We start from the raw sequence: 19722 nt of genomic DNA on the forward strand, positions 1-19722 counted from the left end.
CTATCACCTCCAACAGCCAAGGAGGCCAGCAGCCCTGCCGCGCAGGCTCACAGCCACGGCCGCTCTGCGCGCGCCGACGCGGCCCCCGCCCCCACCTCGCGGTCCTTCCGCGGCCCGTCCCCGCCCCTTCCCGGAGCCCGCCTCCGCGTCTGCCGGCCCGCCTGCCTGCCCCTCGCGCTCGCTCTCGCGCGCACCCGATGCCCCGCCTCCGCGCGTGCTCAATAACTGTCCCCGGAGCCGGCCTACAAGCTTTCTCCGCCTCTGAACTGTTTGAATATGCTAATGAAGAGCCAGGGACTAACCAATAGAACAGCGGGGCGGTGTATCACGTGGCTCGGGGACGTGTCAGGGGGCGGAGCCTCTGCAGCCCCTGCCCAAGTTAAAACCGGAGTGTGAGAGAGAAAAGCGCTTCAGTAGCGAGAGGGGCTGAGAAAGTGGTGACACCGCCGGGGTGCGGAGGGAGTCCCTGAAACTTCTCCCAACAGCCCCAGGGCCAATCTCCCCTCAGCCCACTCCCCTCTTCGCCAGCTCCCTGGTCCCCACTCCCTGCACCGGGGGTGGGGTGGGGAGCCAGGCCCGTCTCCCGCGGGGACACACACAGGGACCGGGAGCGGGGACGGGACCCCCAGGCGGGGGGGACGGACCGACAGACAGACGGCCGGGCTCCCGCCCCAGCGGGCAGGCAGGCAGGAGGAGGCGGAGGCAGGGGTACGACGGGGAGGACTGGGTCTGGGGAGTTTCCTCTCAACTATCGGGGGAGAAACTCCCCGCAGCCGGAGGAAAGACCCAGACGGTGTTTTCCTCCTGGGGGCCGCGCTCCCCCGCCCCGCGTAGCGGCGGTCGCCGCCGCCGCCACCGGTGCCTCCACCTTTACCATCTCTTTCTCCACCACCTCGGGCCCCGGTGTCCCCGGCCAGCACTATGCCCATCTTACTGTTCCTGATAGACACGTCTGCCTCTATGAACCAGCGCAGCCATCTGGGCACCACCTACCTGGACACGGCCAAAGGCGCGGTAGAGACCTTCATGAAGGTACCGACTGACCGAGCCCGGGCGGCGACCCTGGTCCGGTGGCCCGCGGGAGGCAGGGTGTGGGGGGAGGGCGGCCGGGGGCAGCGGGGCGGGGGTGTCGGGGACCTGACTGCGGGCGCTGCCGGGCTCGGGGACCCCCTCCCCCACCGCGCGGGCGGGCGGGCGGGCGCTGCAAGCTGGGTTCGGCCGGGGCCCGGGTTCCGGCCCCGGGCGGTGTGTGGGGAGCGATCTGTGTGTGGGGCGGCGTGGAGGGGCGGCCGCTGCGTGTGCGGTACTGTGGGGGTGGTGGGGCGGCTGGGCGCCCCTTCTCTGCCTATTAACCTCGCCTCTGCTTCCCTCTTACCCGCCCCGTCCCTCCTCCTGTCCCGCAGCTCCGTGCCCGGGACCCTGCCAGTAGAGGAGACAGGTATATGCTGGTCACTTTCGAAGAGCCGCCCTATGCTATCAAGGTAACAGCCCTCGCCCTCCCCCTTCCCTTCCTTCCCTTCCCTGTTCCTTCCTCGCTCGCCCTCCCCGCCCCCCCATTCACCCTTCATTATGCTCCCCTCCCCCACCCGCTGCGCTCCGGGCGCCGAGGTCTCTTCCCCTGCGGGCTCCCACCCCCTCCCCCATTCGAGAGCGTCCTGGCGCGGTGCAGAGTCTCCGGGCCACCGCCGTCCCCTCCCCGGCCCGGCTCGGCCCGGCGGCGGCGGCGGCGCTGCGATCAACATGGCCGACATTTCCCCTCCGCGGCGTGAGCGGCAGCAATGAACTGTGGGGGATATTTATTCAAGTTAGCCCGAGTGACAGCCGGGCCCGGCCGCGCTGAGCCCCGGTTTGCATTAAAGGGGAATGGGCCGGACGAGCGAGGGAGCCCTCTGGGGGGCTGCGAGGCTTGGTCATCTCTAGAGTCTTCCTAAGGCGACCGGCTGATGGGACAGCCTTGGGCCAACTTCAGAAGTCATCTGCTTTCTACTAATACCTTCGCACCCCTGGATTTTGAGTATTATGTTAGGTAGTAAATTTCTTGGTGAAGTTATAAAGTATTAAGGCCCTTAGCCACCAGAAACTATGGAGCATGCAGGGTTATTCTTGGCTACCTTTGGAAGAGAGTTTCCTCAGCAGAGATACAGTATTAACAGGTTAACTAAAGCCATACCAACCAAAAAGTGAAGCTAACCAAACACCTATTTAGTGAATGTCAGATTATAAAGGTTGTCCGTGTGTATGTGGGTTTAAAAGATGAAAAAAAAAAAATCTCACATTTTTCTTTTCAGGCTGGATGGAAAGAAAATCATGCAACGTTTATGAATGAACTGAAAAACCTTCAGGCTGAAGGACTTACGACTCTTGGCCAATCCCTAAGGACAGCTTTTGATTTATTAAATTTAAATAGATTAGTAACTGGCATAGACAACTATGGGCAGGTAGGTTGAATATTAAGGTGGAAAGTAGTTTATTATTATTTTTTTGGTAGAAAAATAGTTCAGTACAAACTATAACACAACTCAAGTATAAAAACATTTCAGATTGAAAAACAGTGTGCACATAGTTCAGAGGTGAAACTCATCCTACAGTATATGGTTTTGTATCCTTTACCACCCCCCCCATATGCATTTGTATTCAGAATTAGAATCTGAATTCTTTGCTGTAAAGTTGACATGGATTTGGTTTCACTAAAGACATAAAAGGGAAAATACCTTGCTTCAGCATACTCACTCTCCGTGGTTTACCTGCAGACATGATATACAGCTACTGAAATGGCTTATAGACTTTCATTGATGAGTGGGTCTTCATTTCTATATTATTAGTAAAAATGTTGGAGAAAGTTACTCTCTTTGTTGCATCAGGATTTAGTTTAACCATATTGTGTAACTACTCTGAAAGGTAAGACTTTGGAGGGCAGTAACTGACTGGGTACATTAAGATTTCTCATCTCTTGAAGCTTACACCGTTAGCAACTGTGGCAGGATGAATATTGAGTTAAATGGCAGGTCCAGAGTTTTGTTTTTAAATTCTTAACCCTTGGAAAATAGGTTGTCTTGAAAATATGAAGTAACCCCTTTCTTCCTTCAGTAAGGAAGTCCCTCTCTTCTATCTACTTGAGGATGAGGCAAGAGATTTAAATTACATAATCATTCATTCATTATGGAATAATGTGAGGTGGTCCATTATAACTTTTTATAATGTTACTCTGAAATATAGGATACTGAAGAATGTGTAATGGTATACATAATAAAGGAATATTATACCCAAGTAATTTAGTTCTTATATTGTAGTACAAAGCAGTATTAACCATAATGATATGTTTAGGTATACATTGTGTTCTTTACCAAGTTCCATAATCAACAAGTTTCATGAGATTCACACATTCAAGGAAATTTGTCTTGTGAATACAACTTTTATTTGCCTTAGATAGAAAGAAATGGAAATGTTCCGTTGTAGAAGTTTTTTTTGTTTTTATAGAAGTTTTTCAGTTCCTAGGCATCTTTAGAAGTAGTTGAATATGGTCTCACAGCATTTAAAATATACATTGCAATTCAGAGAACTGCACTTTTGTCATTTAATTAGGTAAATTTTTTTTTGGACCACATCCCTTCCCCCCATCTCTTCTCTGCTTTATTTTGTAACTTTGCAACTGTGTTGGTCTGTTTCTGTAAAATAATCTCTTTCATACTCCATTGGTACATGTTACACGATCTTTTGTTGCTTAAGGTTTTGATTCAAACTTTTTTGAGTTCAGTGTCACATTTGAAACTTGTCATTATTTAGTTGGTTGTCAGGTTGTCAGTGTATAGTAGAACTTAATTTCCTGTTTTTCTACATCACGTTTTGTAAGTGGGAAAGGCATTTGGACCCATTGCCCTTCTACACCATATTAAAAATATTTCTAAGAGTGTTTCCATAGAAAAACTGCTTGTCATAGAGGGACTGAGGACATTTATAACTTAAACCTGTATTTTCCTTTTCCCAGTTGCCATTTTCCACCAGAGAACATTTTATTTCTTATCTATAAATCTTACAAAAAGTTTGAGGTTGAAGGTGGTCCTGCTGTGCTGTTATCACTTTGACCAAGAGAAGAGCATGAAGATGAAAATGTTTTTACATGTCAGGGTTTATTAACTCAATAATAGGCAGGGATAATGCTTCTCAGTTATCTTGATGAATAAGCAAGGATGCAAGGAGCAATAATAATGCTTGTGTTTTGAACTGGCACATAAAAATGCAGCTAGCATTAAAATAATTTAAGAAACTGCAATTTCTGAATAAAAATGAAATGATCATTTGAGTAAAGTGTTCATTTAGAAGAATATCCTTCCAGAAGATTTTTTCATCATAAAACTTTTTCTTACTGATGTAAATATTTCATATTTTCTATTCATACAAAGCATATAAGCTATCAGGAATTTTGGATGTCTTAAATATTTAATAATGTCATTCATGAGTTTTCTTTGTGTGTTTTCTGTGGAATATCTTTACTCTGTAACCTTAGTATTTTTATACAAATAACTTTATACTCTAAAATAAGATGTGAAGCCCACAATACTAAATTCTATATAATCTCACTAGTTGAAGGAAATGAGAAGAGGTGAGTTAGCTGGAAGGCAGACCAGTCTATTTTAGAGTATCTAAGAAACTTTAAGTTTCTGAATTATTTTCCTAACTATCTAAATTGGGATTAATGTGTATATATTTGTGTATTTACACAGATGATCTCCCCATTTACAGGCAAATATGTGATATTCCATAACCAAACCATATTCATATTGCATTTATTAATTTACTTAATATACTTAATTCTTTTTTAAGATTTTTGTTAGTTGTTGATGAACCATTTATTTGTGGTGCTAAGAATCGAATCCAGTATCTTACACATGCTGAGCAAGTGTTCTACCACTGAGCCACAACTCCAGCTCAGTATACCTAATTCTTTAAGTATTAGCTTGGATGCTCAGAATTTGCAAGACATCAGTAAGTTTAAAATAGCGGAAAAAAGTGATTATTGGTGAATGTTTTCCTCAGGCACTTAGGATATCTCACTAAAAGTTTTCTTCCTGTTGAAGTCTTTATAAATATTTGATTTTGATATCTGAACTGTTTGCTGATATGTATATGGTTGTGGAATAATGTAGCCTCTAGTTATTCCTTCCCATTATAGGAGCACATTATTAAATTTCTTATAATTGCAGATAAATTTGATCTTTTTAATTAAATTTGATATTTTTCCACATGTTCAACAATTTTGAATAATGCCATTAAAAATCTGAATCAGCCCAAGATTCTAAAACTAGGAAATGTATAAAATTTCAGAGGTCTTATTAAAGTTTTATATGTAGATGGCTTTATTTTCATACTGTTCTAGATTATTCTGTTTTTCTATCAATGTTTTCACCATTGTCTTTTTTTTTCTTTTTAAAGTTAGGTTCCAGTTAGGATTACTGAATCTCACTGTGACTTACAAATCATCATTTTTGCTACTGGCCTGACTCTACACCTCTATTCCCTAATAAACTAGTACTGATTTGATTATTCAGAATGGTATCTAACCTACAATGTGTCCTGGGTACAGATAATTCTTGAGTGATATCTTAAAAGGAGATAAAATATATATTTAGTTTTTTGTACTTATGATTGAACTCAGTGGTGCTTTACCACTGAGCTACATCCCCAGTCCTTTTTATGTTTTTATTTTAAGACAAGGTCTCACTAAGTTGCTGAGGCTGGCCTTGAACTTGTGATCCTCCCGTCTCAGCCTTCAGAGTTACTGGGTTTATAGGCATGCATCACCATACCCAGTGTATTTTAATTTTGGTGGGATTTTAAGGGCTGATGGCTTTTGGGTAAGGTCAAAATGAATGCTGCTTAGTGGAGAATATTTTAACCCATTTTATTTTTGAGCATAAAGGTCTTTTTGTGAATTTAGAAAATAAACCAGGTAGAGTTGTAGGGCTTCCCCCCTCAGAGTAGTTGCTATTTAGTACTCAGGTACAAAATTCAGGTTTTCCTTTTAATTTTGTTTGGTGAAGTAGTGATTCCTATTTGGGGCTTTTGTTCCCTTAGATTATCAACATTTTGATAATTATTTTTTTATTTGAATTTTTTGCAGACTGAATTTGATTCATTATACACAAATGGGGTACATCATTTGGTTTCTATGGTTGAACATGATGTAGATTCATACCATTTGTGTAATCATACATGTACATAGGGTAATGATGTCTGTCTCATTCCACCATTTTTCATACCCCCCTCCCTCTCATTTCCTTCTACATAATCTAAAGTTCCCCCATTCTTCTCTCCTTCCCCACCCCCCAAACCCCATTATATAGCATGCTTCACTTATCAGGGAAAACATTTGGCCTTTGGTTTTTTTGGGGATTGGCTTATTTTACTTAGTATGATATTCTCCAATTCCATCCACTTATTTGCAAATGCCATAATATTCTTTATGGCTGAATAATACTCCATTGTGTATATAAACCACAGTTTCTTTATCCATCTGTTGAAGGGCATCTAGGTTGTTGGTTCCACAATCTAGCTATTGTGAACTGAGCTGCTATAATCATTGATGTGGCTGTGTTACTGTAGTATGCTGATTTTAACTCCTTTGGGTATAAACTGAGGAGTGGGATAACTGGGTCAAAAGGTGGGTCCATTCCAGGTTTTCTGAGGATTCTCCACACTGCTATCCAGAGTGGCTGCACCAATTTGCAACTCTACCAGCAATGTAAAAGCGTGCCTTTTTCCCCTCATCCACGCCAACATCTATTATTGTTTGTGTTCTTGATAATAGCCATTCTAATTGGAGTAAGATGAAATCTTAGAGTTGTTTTAATTTGCATTTCTCTAATTACTAGAGATGTTGAACACTTTCATATATTTTTATTAATTGCCTGTATGTCTTCTGTAAAGTGTCTGTACAGTTCCTTGGCCCATTTATTGATCGGGTTTTTTGTATTTTGGCTTTAGAGTATTTTTAAATGAAAGTAGATTAGTGTACATGAATATGTGACTGCTTAATATGAAATGGAAACATTAGTGAATAGTATACATTTTTTTTTTTTTTTTTTTTTTTTTTTTTTTTTTGAGTAGTATAGGGGATGGGACCCAGGGCCTCATGCTTGCTAGGCAGGTGCTCTACCACTGATCTATACTCCCTCACTCTTAAAAATACTTATTTTGTGAGTTCTTACTAAATTGTCCAGGCTGGCCACAAACTTGAGTTCCTCCTACCTTAGCCTCTCAAGTAGCTAGGTTTACAGGGTGCACCACCATGCCTGTCCTATTTTGTAAATTTATAAAAGTCCTTTAATTAAGAGAAAAAAATTTAATAGTGCTAAAAAAAACAATAAGCATGCACTTCAGTATAGTTAAGTGTATTCACACTGTTGTGCAGCTGATAACCAGAACTTTTTCATCTTGCAAAATTGAAACTGTACCCATAAACAGTAACTCTCCATTTCTTCTCCCCAGCCCTTGTAGATTATTATTCTGCTTTGTGTTCTTATGAGGTTGACTATTTTAGATACCTCCTGTAAGTAGAATCATACACTCCAGTTGAACCTCCCTGTTCAAGTGTTCCATATCTGGATTTAACCAACTGCAGGTCAAAAAATATTTGCTTCTGCAGTTGAATGAAATTTGCTTCTGTATAGAACTGAATTTTCTTTGTCATTTTTCCCAAAACAATACCACATGAACTAGTTACATAGCATTTACATTGTTAGGTATTCTGAGTAATCTAAAGATGATTTAAAGTTATACAGTAGAATGTAGGTTATATGCAAATATGCCATTTTATGTAAGGGATTTGAGCATCCTTGGAATTTGGTATCTTGGAAGTAGGGGGAGGGGTGGGTGGATTAGACCTGGAACCACTTTTCCATGGATACCAAGGGAGGGATTCCATTCTTCATTTTGTGACTTGTCTTAGTCATTTTGTGAATCTCTTATTTCACTTAGCATAATGTTCATCCATGTTGTAGCATGTGTCAGGTTGAATTACACTCCATTTTATGTGAATGCCGCATTTTGCTTGTGTACTCACTTGTTGATCACTTGGATTACTTCCACCTCTTGGCTATTATGAATAATGGTGTAGTGAACTTGGTTGTGCAAATCTTTTCAAGATTCTGCTTTTAGTTCTTTTGGATGCATACCACGAAGTGGAATTGTTGGATCATATGGTAATTTCATATTCAGTTTTTTGAGGAAGTACCATACCATACCATACTGTTTTTCATGGTAATTGCTCCATTCTACATTCCCATCAACAGTACACAAGGTTACTTTCTCTGCATCCTTGCAAACACTTGTATTCATTCATTTGTTTTTTCTTTCCTTTTTTTTTGATATTAGCCATCTCATGATTTTTATTTGCATTAATGTAGATTATGTTGAACACCTTTTCAAATGGCCATTTGTATACAGTCTTTGAAGAAGTATCAATTTTTTTCCATTTTTCAAAGGGTTTTTTTTGTTTTGTTTTGTTTTGTTTTGATTTGTAGGATTTCTTTGGCTCTTAACCCCTTGATTTGAACATATTTTCTCCCATTCTGTGGGTTGTATTTTCACTCTGTTGATTGTGTCCTTTGCTGCACAGAAGTTTTACATTTTTATATAGTTCTTTTTATCTATTTTCACTTTTGTTGCCTGTGCTAAAGGTGGTGTATCCACAAAAATCATTGCAAAGTGCAGTATCATTGAAACTTTTCTCTATGTTTTAAGAGTGTTAGATCTATGTTTGGGTCTTAAATCTGTTTCAAGCTCATTTTATGACGGAAGGATTCACCTTTTCTTGTCCTTGTTCATCTCTTAATTTCCTTACTGTTTGGTTTTGTCAAGTCCTTGAACTTTTAAGTCTCCTTAAAGTATTTTTAATTTGGTGGAGAGATGGGGATACATATGTAGCTCAGTGATAGAGTGCTTGCTTAACTTGCACGAGGCCCTGGATTCAGTCCCCAGGTCCTTTAAAAAAAAAAAAAATATGCCTCTGTGTGTGTAGGTGTAGATAACCCTCCCCCCTTATCTATACATACAGAGAGGGAACTGTACAGTCAAAGCTAATGTTTTCTCCCCGTCTTTGTTACATAAAAGAAAAGCAAGGACTAGAGATGTGAGAATTGGTATCCTAATTTTGACCTTGACTTTGAATTACTATGTAACATTGGGCAGTCAGCCTCTTCTTATTCCAAATTGGCAATAATGAAACCATTATGCCCTTTTTCTTATAGAATTAATGAGAGGTTTAAGTGGGATATATATTTAAAATACACTTAAATTTTTTGAAGTGCTCAGTAGACAAACTGGATAATACCTCTCTTTAGTTTACCTCTCTTCAGCTTTAAGTTTGAAATTATAAAAGTCTAGTAAGATTTAAAACTGCTTTCTGTTACATGTTTTGAAATCTATTAGTTGCATATTCCTTGGGCTTTGTATTTCATTTTAGAGAAGCAGATATGAATGAAAATAATGTAACTTGATCAAAGTTGTCTCATTGGCAGTTGGTAAGCATGAGATGGTGTTTTTAAAAAAATAGGTTAAATGAAGATGTGGGTAAAATATGGGGATGGAATTTTAAAGAAATTTATGAAAGGAAAACTGGATGTAAATAGTTGAGCAGGTAAGTCAGAAATGTGACAAAAGCATGTTTTAGCATTCTTTTAATTAGGGAGCTCCCCCTAGTGTGTTTAAGATGAGATTTACACAAGTTTGATTTATAAGGAACCTCTCAGGTTCCTTCCATGTCTGGGTAAAATTTTAATAAGATTTGACTGAGCTCAAAGAAGCATGAAATAGATATGATTTATTTCCTGTTGAACATTAATTTTAATGGTGGTAAATTTAAAAATATTTCAAGTCCCAGATTTTATTTTCTTTCAAAATACTTGGTACATTTCTTTATAATCTTACACTTGAAATCTCTTGTTCTAAAAATCAAAAAAATTTCTTGGTCAGGCTCTTTCAGAAGAAAATGAAAACAATATTCTAAGGGCATCGGTGCATTCTTAATAGAGATTGTGTAAAATAAGCCTTAGGTACAAAAGGCAAAAATAATAGGTTCTATTTCTCTTTTAAAGATTGTTTTCTCTTCTTACAAGAGAATGTCAGTATTTTATGCCTTAGATTATATACAACAGAAAATTTAAAGATCACGAATAAATCTAATTTGAATGAAAGAATTCCACTTATTTAAGTAGTATGAATTGATTTAAGGTCATTTGTGGTCAGAATTAGCTAAAATAATTTTTTAGCCCTGTTTATGTCATGGATATCTTCAAAGAGATTAAATAATTTTTTTATTTGAAATGTTTCTTTAAAGTTATTTTTGACTATTATAACCTTCACTCAAATTTATACTCTAAATTATTTTTTTCTTAGTTGACCAATGCTCACAAATACTGACCCGTTTATTGTCCATTTTTAAAAAATAATTTTCTTACATAGTACGTTTATTTACATATAATTTACACATACTTTATGCACTATAAACAAAATGTTGAAATTTTTTTCACTTGTTTTTTTGGTTTTGCTTTGGTTTGTGTTTCTTTCTTTCTTCCCTACTCCCAAACTTTTTATTGAGATATAACTGAAAACCATATCCTAAGTGTGAAGCTTAGGATATTTTAATATATACTCTTGAAAAGAAGCATTGAACTTTTTTTCTGGAGTGGGGTTGCTGGGGATTGAACCCAGGGACACTTCACTGAGGTACAGTCCCAGTCCTTTTTATTTTTTAATCTTGGTACAAGGTTGTACTCAGTTGCTGAGCATCCCACTAAGTTACTAAAGCTGGCTTCTAACTCAATAACTCTGGTGTTAGCCTCCTGAGTCATAGGGATCATGGGTGTGTACCACCACACCCTGGGCAGCTACTATTGAACTTTTCTATCTACTGACACAACATTGGACTTTCTGTGTGTGGTTATTATTATTATTAATTATTTTGGTGATTAAATCCAAGGGTACTTTATCATTGAGTTATATCCCCAGTCTCTTTTAGTTTTTAATTTTGATATAGGGTCTCTGTAGGTTGCCCAAGTCTGTCTTGAAATTGAGATACCCCTTCCTAAGCCTCTTCAGTTGCTGGGATGGCCAGAAATAGCTAAATGAATTTTTTAGCCCTGTTTTTGTCATGGATATCTTCAAAGAGATTATATAATTTGTATAATTACATAATTTGTTGTAAAAGGCATTAGAATGAAAGTGATTTTAGATGTTTACTTCATCTTTGTAATTTTAAAGGTGAAGAAAACAAGACTTAGGTTGAAATGTTTAATTTTTTCACATTTATAAAATTTTAAAAGGTTCATAATTGGTTTGGGATGCTTATGCAGAATTTATTAGTAATTTATATATTCAATAAATTTTATTTAAAGGTATAAAAAGATCTGAATCACTTTGTGGGGTTGTATCAGTGCTATATGAATTCTTTCAATTCCCTGGGAGCATTTCATTTTGTCATTGTGTTACATTTATTTAGTCTTTCTTGTAACACTGACAAAATACTGTTGGTTACATTAATTTCATTTGGATTCCTTTCTTTCTCCTTTGGAAGAAAAGTAAGAATATGAATGAGGGGATGGGTGACAAGATTTTATATCATTATTTTAAGGCCTAGATTCTAATACATGTATCTACTTAATGGCTTTTTTGATTTTGTATTTCATAGTTTATTAATTTTCTGATGTAGTTAGTTAATATAGAGGTATTATTACTGTCAGTTAATTAGTTCACTTTTCCAAAGTGGTATGCTAGCCAATACTAGTTCTACAATGATAACTTCCCCTGGCAGTTTTGTAATTAGTTGACTATCATGTTTTTCTTTTGTTTTGAAAGTCTCTAAGCATTGTGTCTTTAAGATTCAGAAAAATCTGACTGACTTGATTTATGAATTCCCACTCCACCCATGAGATCTTGCAAGTCACAGAACCTCTTATTTTGTTTAAGAAAATGAACTTAAAGGACCTATCTTGCAAGATTGTGGTTATTAAGTGATATATAACCTAATTTATTGTAACAGCTTATAATCGTTCTTATGAATTTCCCTTTGAATTTTAAAATTATAGGAACAAGGAGTTTTTGTTTTATCTTTTTTTCCAGAACAAGCAGTGTGATGATATGGATGGAACTTTATTAGAACTGGCTGTATACCAGCATATATTGTATTGACAAGCCCCTTAACCTCTTTGAGCTTCAGATTTCTCACCCAGGAAGTGTTGTCAATAATATCAATCTTGAAAATTATTTTAAGAATTAAAAATATTTGTCAACCTCCAACAAAGTGGCTACCTGGCACATGGAATTCAGTTGATGATGATTAGCATCTCCAATATCATAGTAAATACTTAGTAGGATAAAAGCTTTCTAATCTGAAATGTGACAAGAAACAAAATACATATTCCCATAATCTTCCATAATCCAATGTGTGTCCATCCCAAGAAGCTAAAATAAACTGTCCATTATTTCCAGCTGGAGTAAAATTTCTTGATGTATTTCTTGCTTTGGTTTTGAGTTGAAGCTCTATGTAAGATTGTTTCAAAATATTTTTCCCTTGGTGTTACAAATCTTTTTCCTAAAATCTCAACTTATTTTTAAAAACACTTTTCTAACAGTGAGTACTTATTAAACATGTTTTTGATTTTCAAAGCAAGAAAAGTCTTAACTCTGAGGAAATTAAGAGCAGAGTTCACTTCTAGGACTTTTCAATTGTGTATTTTAGAATTCATTTGGTAATAGTTGGAATGGGGGTAAGGGAAGATGTTCTTGTCCATAGCAAAGATCAAGTGTAAAATGTTTGATCCCTTACTGTTTGTTAGATACATTTGTGTGAAAAAGTCAATAGGATAAGCCTAGAGGGATTTTTTTTTTAATATGAAGATATTTCTTTTTCTAGGGCATATGCGATATGAAATTTGATTATTGGTATATTGAGAGAGATAGTACATGAAAATTTAACTTTTTGTAGTAAAGAACCTTGGAAGGATTATATCATCTACAAAACTTTGTTATGAACCTGAAAATAATACTGAATATATGAGAACAATAATTGTAATATATTGATGATAGTTCCTAATTAATAAATGAAAAGAGTGATGTTGGCATGTTAAAGGAAAACTTGCTTTGTCTTAATGCTAGTGAACCTCATAGAAAATTAGGAAGCATCAACAAAGTCCTGTGATTATTTTGGAATTACACTGGAAACATCCAAATGGAATTATTTCGAAGAAGTTAAAAACAAACTATTATTTTAAAGAAGAAATTGAGGATAGTTGAGTATTCAGTGTACTGAAAATGTTAGGCTGCCAGTAACACTGAGTGATGTTACAAATGTTGGATCCATGATAATGACTTTTGGATTATCAGGAATTAGCAAAATGATATCTTGGTGGCCTCTCATAATGTGTGAGTTGTGATAGTTCTTGATCTTTTATGTACTTTGGCAGGTAATGATGGATGTAACATTTTTGAATTTTAGTCCTGCAATCTGATTTCTCAGACCAATAAATTAGAAAAAAAATGAGATTGCATCCAGAAAATTGGGCCTAACCGAACTAATACAAGTGCAAGGTCTTTATTGATAATTCAGAACGGGTAATGTCCAATCTCAGATGAGATTATATTGACTACAAATCCTAATGTAAATAAGGGTTATCTTATGTCTATAGAGTTTCCATTTTACTGAGTTATAGTAATGTTCTAAAATATGTAGCAGTATGCAGTCATGTGACATTTTCTTCATGAGAAATATTTCTATGATAAAACCATTCATTGGAGGGTTTGTATGTACAGTTAGGAAGGCTTATAAAATTTTCTTTCTTGAAGGATAGGCCATATATCATGACAGGATTTTTGTTTTCCAAAAGTGTTAACCTATTTTGAAAAATTTTAAATTCTTAAACACTTGGCTATATTTAGCACAAGTGTCAATAAATATTTGAATTGGAATTTACCAGGAATACTTAACATAACACATTTAGAGAAATTGAAGTATTTCCTTCTGAAAAAAAATCTTAGTCAATTGATTCCTAGAAAAATAAACATCCACATTTGTTTTCAAGGCAGGGCCCCTGGAGCTAATCTTACATTGTCTTATCTAATTAAAGTAAGATTGACTTTTATCCATAGCATATGGGAAATGATATACTGTCAAAAGTTTTCCCCAGGTTCTTATCATTAACGTATGCATGTCTTATCTTTTTTCCTTCTGTTGTTGCTGTTGTTCTGGGGATTGAGCCCAGGGTTTCAAACATGCTAAGCAAAGTGCTTTACCACTGAGCTACATACCTCTCCAGTCCTTTTAAAATTTTGTTTTGAGACAAAGTCTCATTAAGTTGCTGAAGCTGACCTTGAACTTGTAATTCTTCAACTGAGGCTGAGGCCTCTCAGGTATCTGAGATTATAGGTGTGTGGTACCACTTCCCATTGTGAATGCTTTTTTTCTTATTTTTGAAAACATAATACTTTATTGATAACTATTCTGATCCAAAACATTTTATTAGGCAGTTCCTCTTCATTTTTATTTGTAGTCTCTATGGGAAGACTCATAGAATTCCATCATTTAAAATTTTTTTTAATTTTTTTTTTTTTTTTTTTTTTTTTTTTTTTTTTAAGAGGAGCCTGTTGTGTGTATGTGTGAATTTACTTAGAGCACGTTTGTAGTGTGGATGTGGATGTTTTGAGTGAAGTAACCAGAATGGGTCCTTTTCTACTTCTTTTTCATACATTCAAGATCAGCTTATCATAGCGTTTAAACTTATTCAATGCTACATTCAAGATGTGATTTAACCAGACTTGGAAGAGTAATATCTGCAGATTTCTGTGGTAATCGGCAACCCAAGGAGATGATTAATCTTGAGAATAGGCAGATCTAGATGATTTGTTGAGGTCAAATGATTAGCATTTATTGTTGTATATCTTTATTCACTTATCTTTGAAAGTGTTTATATCTTTGCTTTTATTTTTTCTTTCATCTTTCTTGAATGTTTATTATTGCATGTTTTATTAGATGAATTTTTTTCCTAAGTTGATATTATTTAATTCCTCTAATATAATGGATGTATTAGGTTCTTTATCCAAAAATGTTAGTATTTAAGTAAAATTATTCTAATGTCCATATTGCTCTCTGCTAGTATAAGCACTGTTTGCCTACTACTTCCTTCTAGGTTGCCAGCACCAATTTGTTGGAGTCATTCAAACTTTAGAGTACAGTTAAATGTAAATTTTAAATTCCACCAGATTATTAAATGTTAATATTTCAGATATATTGAGTTTGTAATTGTCACTTGCAGTTATACTTAGCCCTATCTGTTAAAGAGTTTCCTTAATGTTAATTTTTCACCAAGTCAGTTTTTGTGGTGAATATTTCTTACTCTTTCTTACATTACTATTTTATCTATTTAAATCAAATTTTAGGATTGTGTTAGTCACTATATTAAAATAAACATGTAGGATTCCTCCCAGCTTTTGCTCAAGCTTTTTTATTCTGTTTTTAATGTTATATTTTTCACATAAAAGATTATGCGATTGGAAAAAAAAAAGAACTGTATTGGTATACAATTGTATAATGGAATTACGTGAAACTAAAAATATATTTTAATGTGTAATTTTCACATTTTTTTTGTAGTTCTAGATCTTAATGTATCCTAAGATAATAATTTCTATACACTAGCAGGTTTTTAAAACTTTTTATTTTGGAATACTTATAAATGCACATGGTTAAAAAAAAGGTGAACCATTTAAAAAATTACAAAGTTGCTCATTTTCATTCTTCAGAGGCAACCATGTTTATCAGTTTCTAATATATCTTCCAGGGATCTTTTGTATATAGTCAAAGGTATTACTTTAAAAGCAGTCATTTCTTAAAATGAGTATTTTGGAGTTTGACATCAAAAGACTCACTTGTGCCACACCAGTTGTGATCTTAAAAATAAAAGTAATAATCTTGATGATTCTAAAACAAACAAGTCTGGTAATTCTGACTTTGGGATGTTAATTCAAATATAAACCTGTTGGGCCTGTATTGGGTTTAATAATTATATTTTGTTTGGATGTGTAATTAACCAATTGTGTATTCATCTCCATAGTTTATTGAACCCCACCTTAAAAAATTAACACTATTAATGACGATAATTGTTGGATAGGCAAATATAATTAGCACATCAAAACTGATTTCATAGATCTTATTGATGTAGTTTGAGGCTAACAAAATGAAACTGATTTTGAGAAAAATTATATATATGTACAGGAAATAAGCAGAAAAAGTTCTGGTTGTGGTGTGCAAGTGTCTGAGGTTTAAGCATTACTGATCTAAGAAATGTTATTATAACTGACTTAATTTGCAAAGTATTAAGAGAAGATTCTTTTCCTTAGTCTGTGTAGTACAGTACTTATTATCAGTAATATGATTGATAAGTTTTTGGATGTGAATTCTGGAAGTAAAGTATAATATTATGATTAATATTAATAGTTCTATAATTTAATATTTGCTCTACAGAATTTGAAATTTGGCAGACTTATAGCTAAGAGCCAGCAACTGTTTCTAAATGAATATGAGATGGTTTCTCATTTTAGAGTAACATATATTTAGTCACCTCTTTTAGCCATGGTAATAGAAGGAAAGATGATGCAGACTTCATTTCTTTCATATTTATTATATGTAGATTCTACAAAGATGTGAATAAAAGGAACCTAGAGATTACTTTGTCTAGCAGTTGAACCAGTACAAGATTTTAAACAGTCTTATGAAATACTTGTCCAGTATATGGTTATTAGCCTTTACTGATATGCTACTTATCTCTTAAGGCAGCTCTTTTCATCTTTAAACACAATTTGCTTGTTGCTGTTGTTTACTTGAAAAGAAAATTTTAGTTTGAAAAGAGCACAAGCTATTTCTGTACATTTAAAATGTTTTCCTACTTGATGATAGCTATAGCATAAAATGTACAGCCTAACATCTCATTTGTTAAATTCTGTTGGTCATCACTTTCTTGGTATATAGCAAAACACTGAGACAGAATAATAATCATGGGTATAGGTTAACTGAAGATGCTACCCTAAGAGAGTCAAAGAACTAACCCTTGGAGTATAGTTTTTCTTTAATAGAAACCTTAAACCACAGGAGAAGTCTAGTGTATATAGGCACTAACAACGCTTTACAGGATTGTTCAGAGGACTAGCTTACATGGCAGAACCATGGTTTAACAGCAAATGTAGCCACTGCAATTTGTACTGAATACTCAGGGCTGCTTTCCTTTTCTTCAGAAGATTAGTTATGACCTACCTGAGGGTACAGTAAAAATCTTGTGCCTCCTCTCCTATATTTCCATGCTTTTGAGTAAAAATGAAAATGCATCTGATCCAGAGATTGATGTTAATTTATATTTGGGGAGAAATTACCTTGTTTTTACATTTTCAAAACTTATTTTCTTTTCAAAATAATGTATTTTAACATTTTCAAATGCATGCTCTTTGCAAAAATAAAATAGGTTTTAGTGGATAGTATCTGTTTACCTCAATTATATTATTTAAATGTTTTGAGATTTTATGCCTTTATTGAATGATTTATCACCATGATAATCAATTGTTGAGAGACCTATAATGAGAAATCTTAAATGAAAGTTTTTACTTTATAATATCTTGGCCAATATTAAAATCTAATTTTCTAAATGATGAAAAGATTCCCATTTGTGAATAGCTCTACAGAATATTCTACTTGGCATTATATTTTCTAGTGATATGTCTGAATTTCTTTACACCAAGAACCACTGCTCTGATGGTAAAACTTGTGAGTTTATTTTGCTACTGGCAAAAGTAAACTTTTAGTCCCTCTGCTGGCTGCCTTTGTTGCAGCAGAGCTCCCCCCCCCATAGTTTATAGTTGTGATAAAAGGCTATTACAATAACCAAGGTGAATATGGAGGGGAAATTGTAGTGGATTTTCCCCAAATTGAATGACTTTATATAAACATCTTTATTAAGAATAAAAATGTAAAATAGTGTTTATTAATTTTTTTTTTTTTTTGTGGTGTTGTGCTGGGATTGATCCCAGGGCCTCATCCATGCTACCTTAAGTACTATACTACTGAGCTTACATACCCAGGGAAATAGTGCCTCTTAAATATAAGGATTGGGGAATCATTAAACTGCATAGAATTGGCACCATAAAGGTAATGACATTGTATTACATGATTAAATTTTAATTCTAATATAGTTATTTGAAATGTTAAAATTTTGTTTTCTGTAAAACATGAAAAAACCTAATAATACTGGCAGATAACTAAAACCATGTATTGACAGAATGATGCCAATTTTTATTATGCAGCCACCAAGAATAAGTGTATTATAAAAGTAGGGGAGGAATAGTGCAAAACTATATATAAGGAACTTTCTTGGAGCAATATGTTCTGGTTACTTTCTGCTAGTGATTTAGAAGTTCATGCTGAAATAAACTTGTTAATTTCAAATATTTATATAATAGTGGTAGGAATGATTTTTTTCCTAGAGAAACAAAAATCCTTTTATGTATAAATTTCATTCATTTAGCCATTATTACTCTAGTTTTATGTATTTTTTTTCAGACCTGGTTTTGTTATGGTGCCCTGGCTAATCTTGATCTGGGACTATAGGTACATGACACCGTACCTGATTCCTATTCTAATTTTTCTAGTAATGAATGATTCTTGACTATTCCATCTTAGAGAGATGGAGGGATCTTAGGCATTATCATGTGGGTTAATTAAATTGGTGCAGAGAGATTGATCATATTTTTAGTTTTTTCTATCTTTGATCTTTATCTGAATTTTCTAAATTTTAAAGCCATTATAAAACATTATTTTATCTTGTGTTCATATATATAGTCTCTAAAAGTTAAAATTATATAATTTTATATTTTACATGTTTATAGGACTATGCAAATTATATATAATTTAAAAAGTATATATTTTTAAAAGTAATTGTTCCTGTATATTGTGTTTTATTGAAGCATGTGTTAGGGATGATATTTCAACTTTACTAAAATTTTTTTTAAAATTGGGTAAAAAATCACAGAACAACAGGAAACCACCATGCAAAGGAATAGTACTACCATTAGTTACTTTTACTGCAAATAAATATATTAAAAAGAAAAATAATCTGGTTGTCACCCCATTCATTGTTGGGTGAATATGGCACAAACTAGGTTGGTGTAGAAGTGTATCCAAGAGATTTGGTTATTACCTGTAGTATTTATTGACGCTCCAGAAAGACTGTGATTGAGTTGGAACTTCTTACTTAGGTACTGACTTTGCAATTTAACCTGCTAGACCACCTTGAGTTATATCATTTAATCTCCCTGAGTATTTTACCTCACCAAATTTGTGTCAAATTAGATAATTGTTTTATTGTTACTATTGAGAGCTAGGTTATTACAGTACTTTCACACACAGCTTCTGCAGAGTATTATGTATATTATAAGACTTAAAGTTTCAACTAAAAGCTTTGTTTTGCTGTCTTAGAAAAAGTAACTGAGTTTAGTGTTTAAATTTTTAGATTAATAACTGCAACTTTCTGCTAAGTGTTAATACATTTTAACTATTTCTTAGATGTTATGGACAATTTTTTTCTTCTGAATAGTCTCCTCTGTGGTTGGTTGAATTCATAGATAAAGAACCCCTAATGTGTAAGGATCTGGGTTTGATCCTTAGCACCACAAACAAAAAACAGAACCCATGGA

At 35.6% G+C, this 19722-nt stretch overlaps 1 protein-coding gene across 1 annotated transcript in view; it reads left to right on the forward strand.

The window, feature by feature from the left end:
* The first annotated feature begins 405 nt into the window (after nucleotides 1-405).
* Nucleotides 406-19722, forward strand: part of Ints6 (integrator complex subunit 6) — an 84528-nt gene continuing 65211 nt past the window's right edge. Inside the window, exons 1-3 of the mRNA XM_047552291.1 lie at nucleotides 406-1032; nucleotides 1404-1481; nucleotides 2289-2438. Of these exons, the coding sequence (XP_047408247.1) occupies nucleotides 922-1032; nucleotides 1404-1481; nucleotides 2289-2438 (339 nt within the window). The 5' untranslated portion in view covers nucleotides 406-921. The remainder of the gene's footprint in view (nucleotides 1033-1403; nucleotides 1482-2288; nucleotides 2439-19722) is intronic.

Source organism: Sciurus carolinensis, chromosome 5 (genome assembly GCF_902686445.1).
Source record: "Sciurus carolinensis chromosome 5, mSciCar1.2, whole genome shotgun sequence".
In the NCBI taxonomy this organism is placed as follows: Eukaryota; Metazoa; Chordata; class Mammalia; order Rodentia; family Sciuridae; genus Sciurus; species Sciurus carolinensis.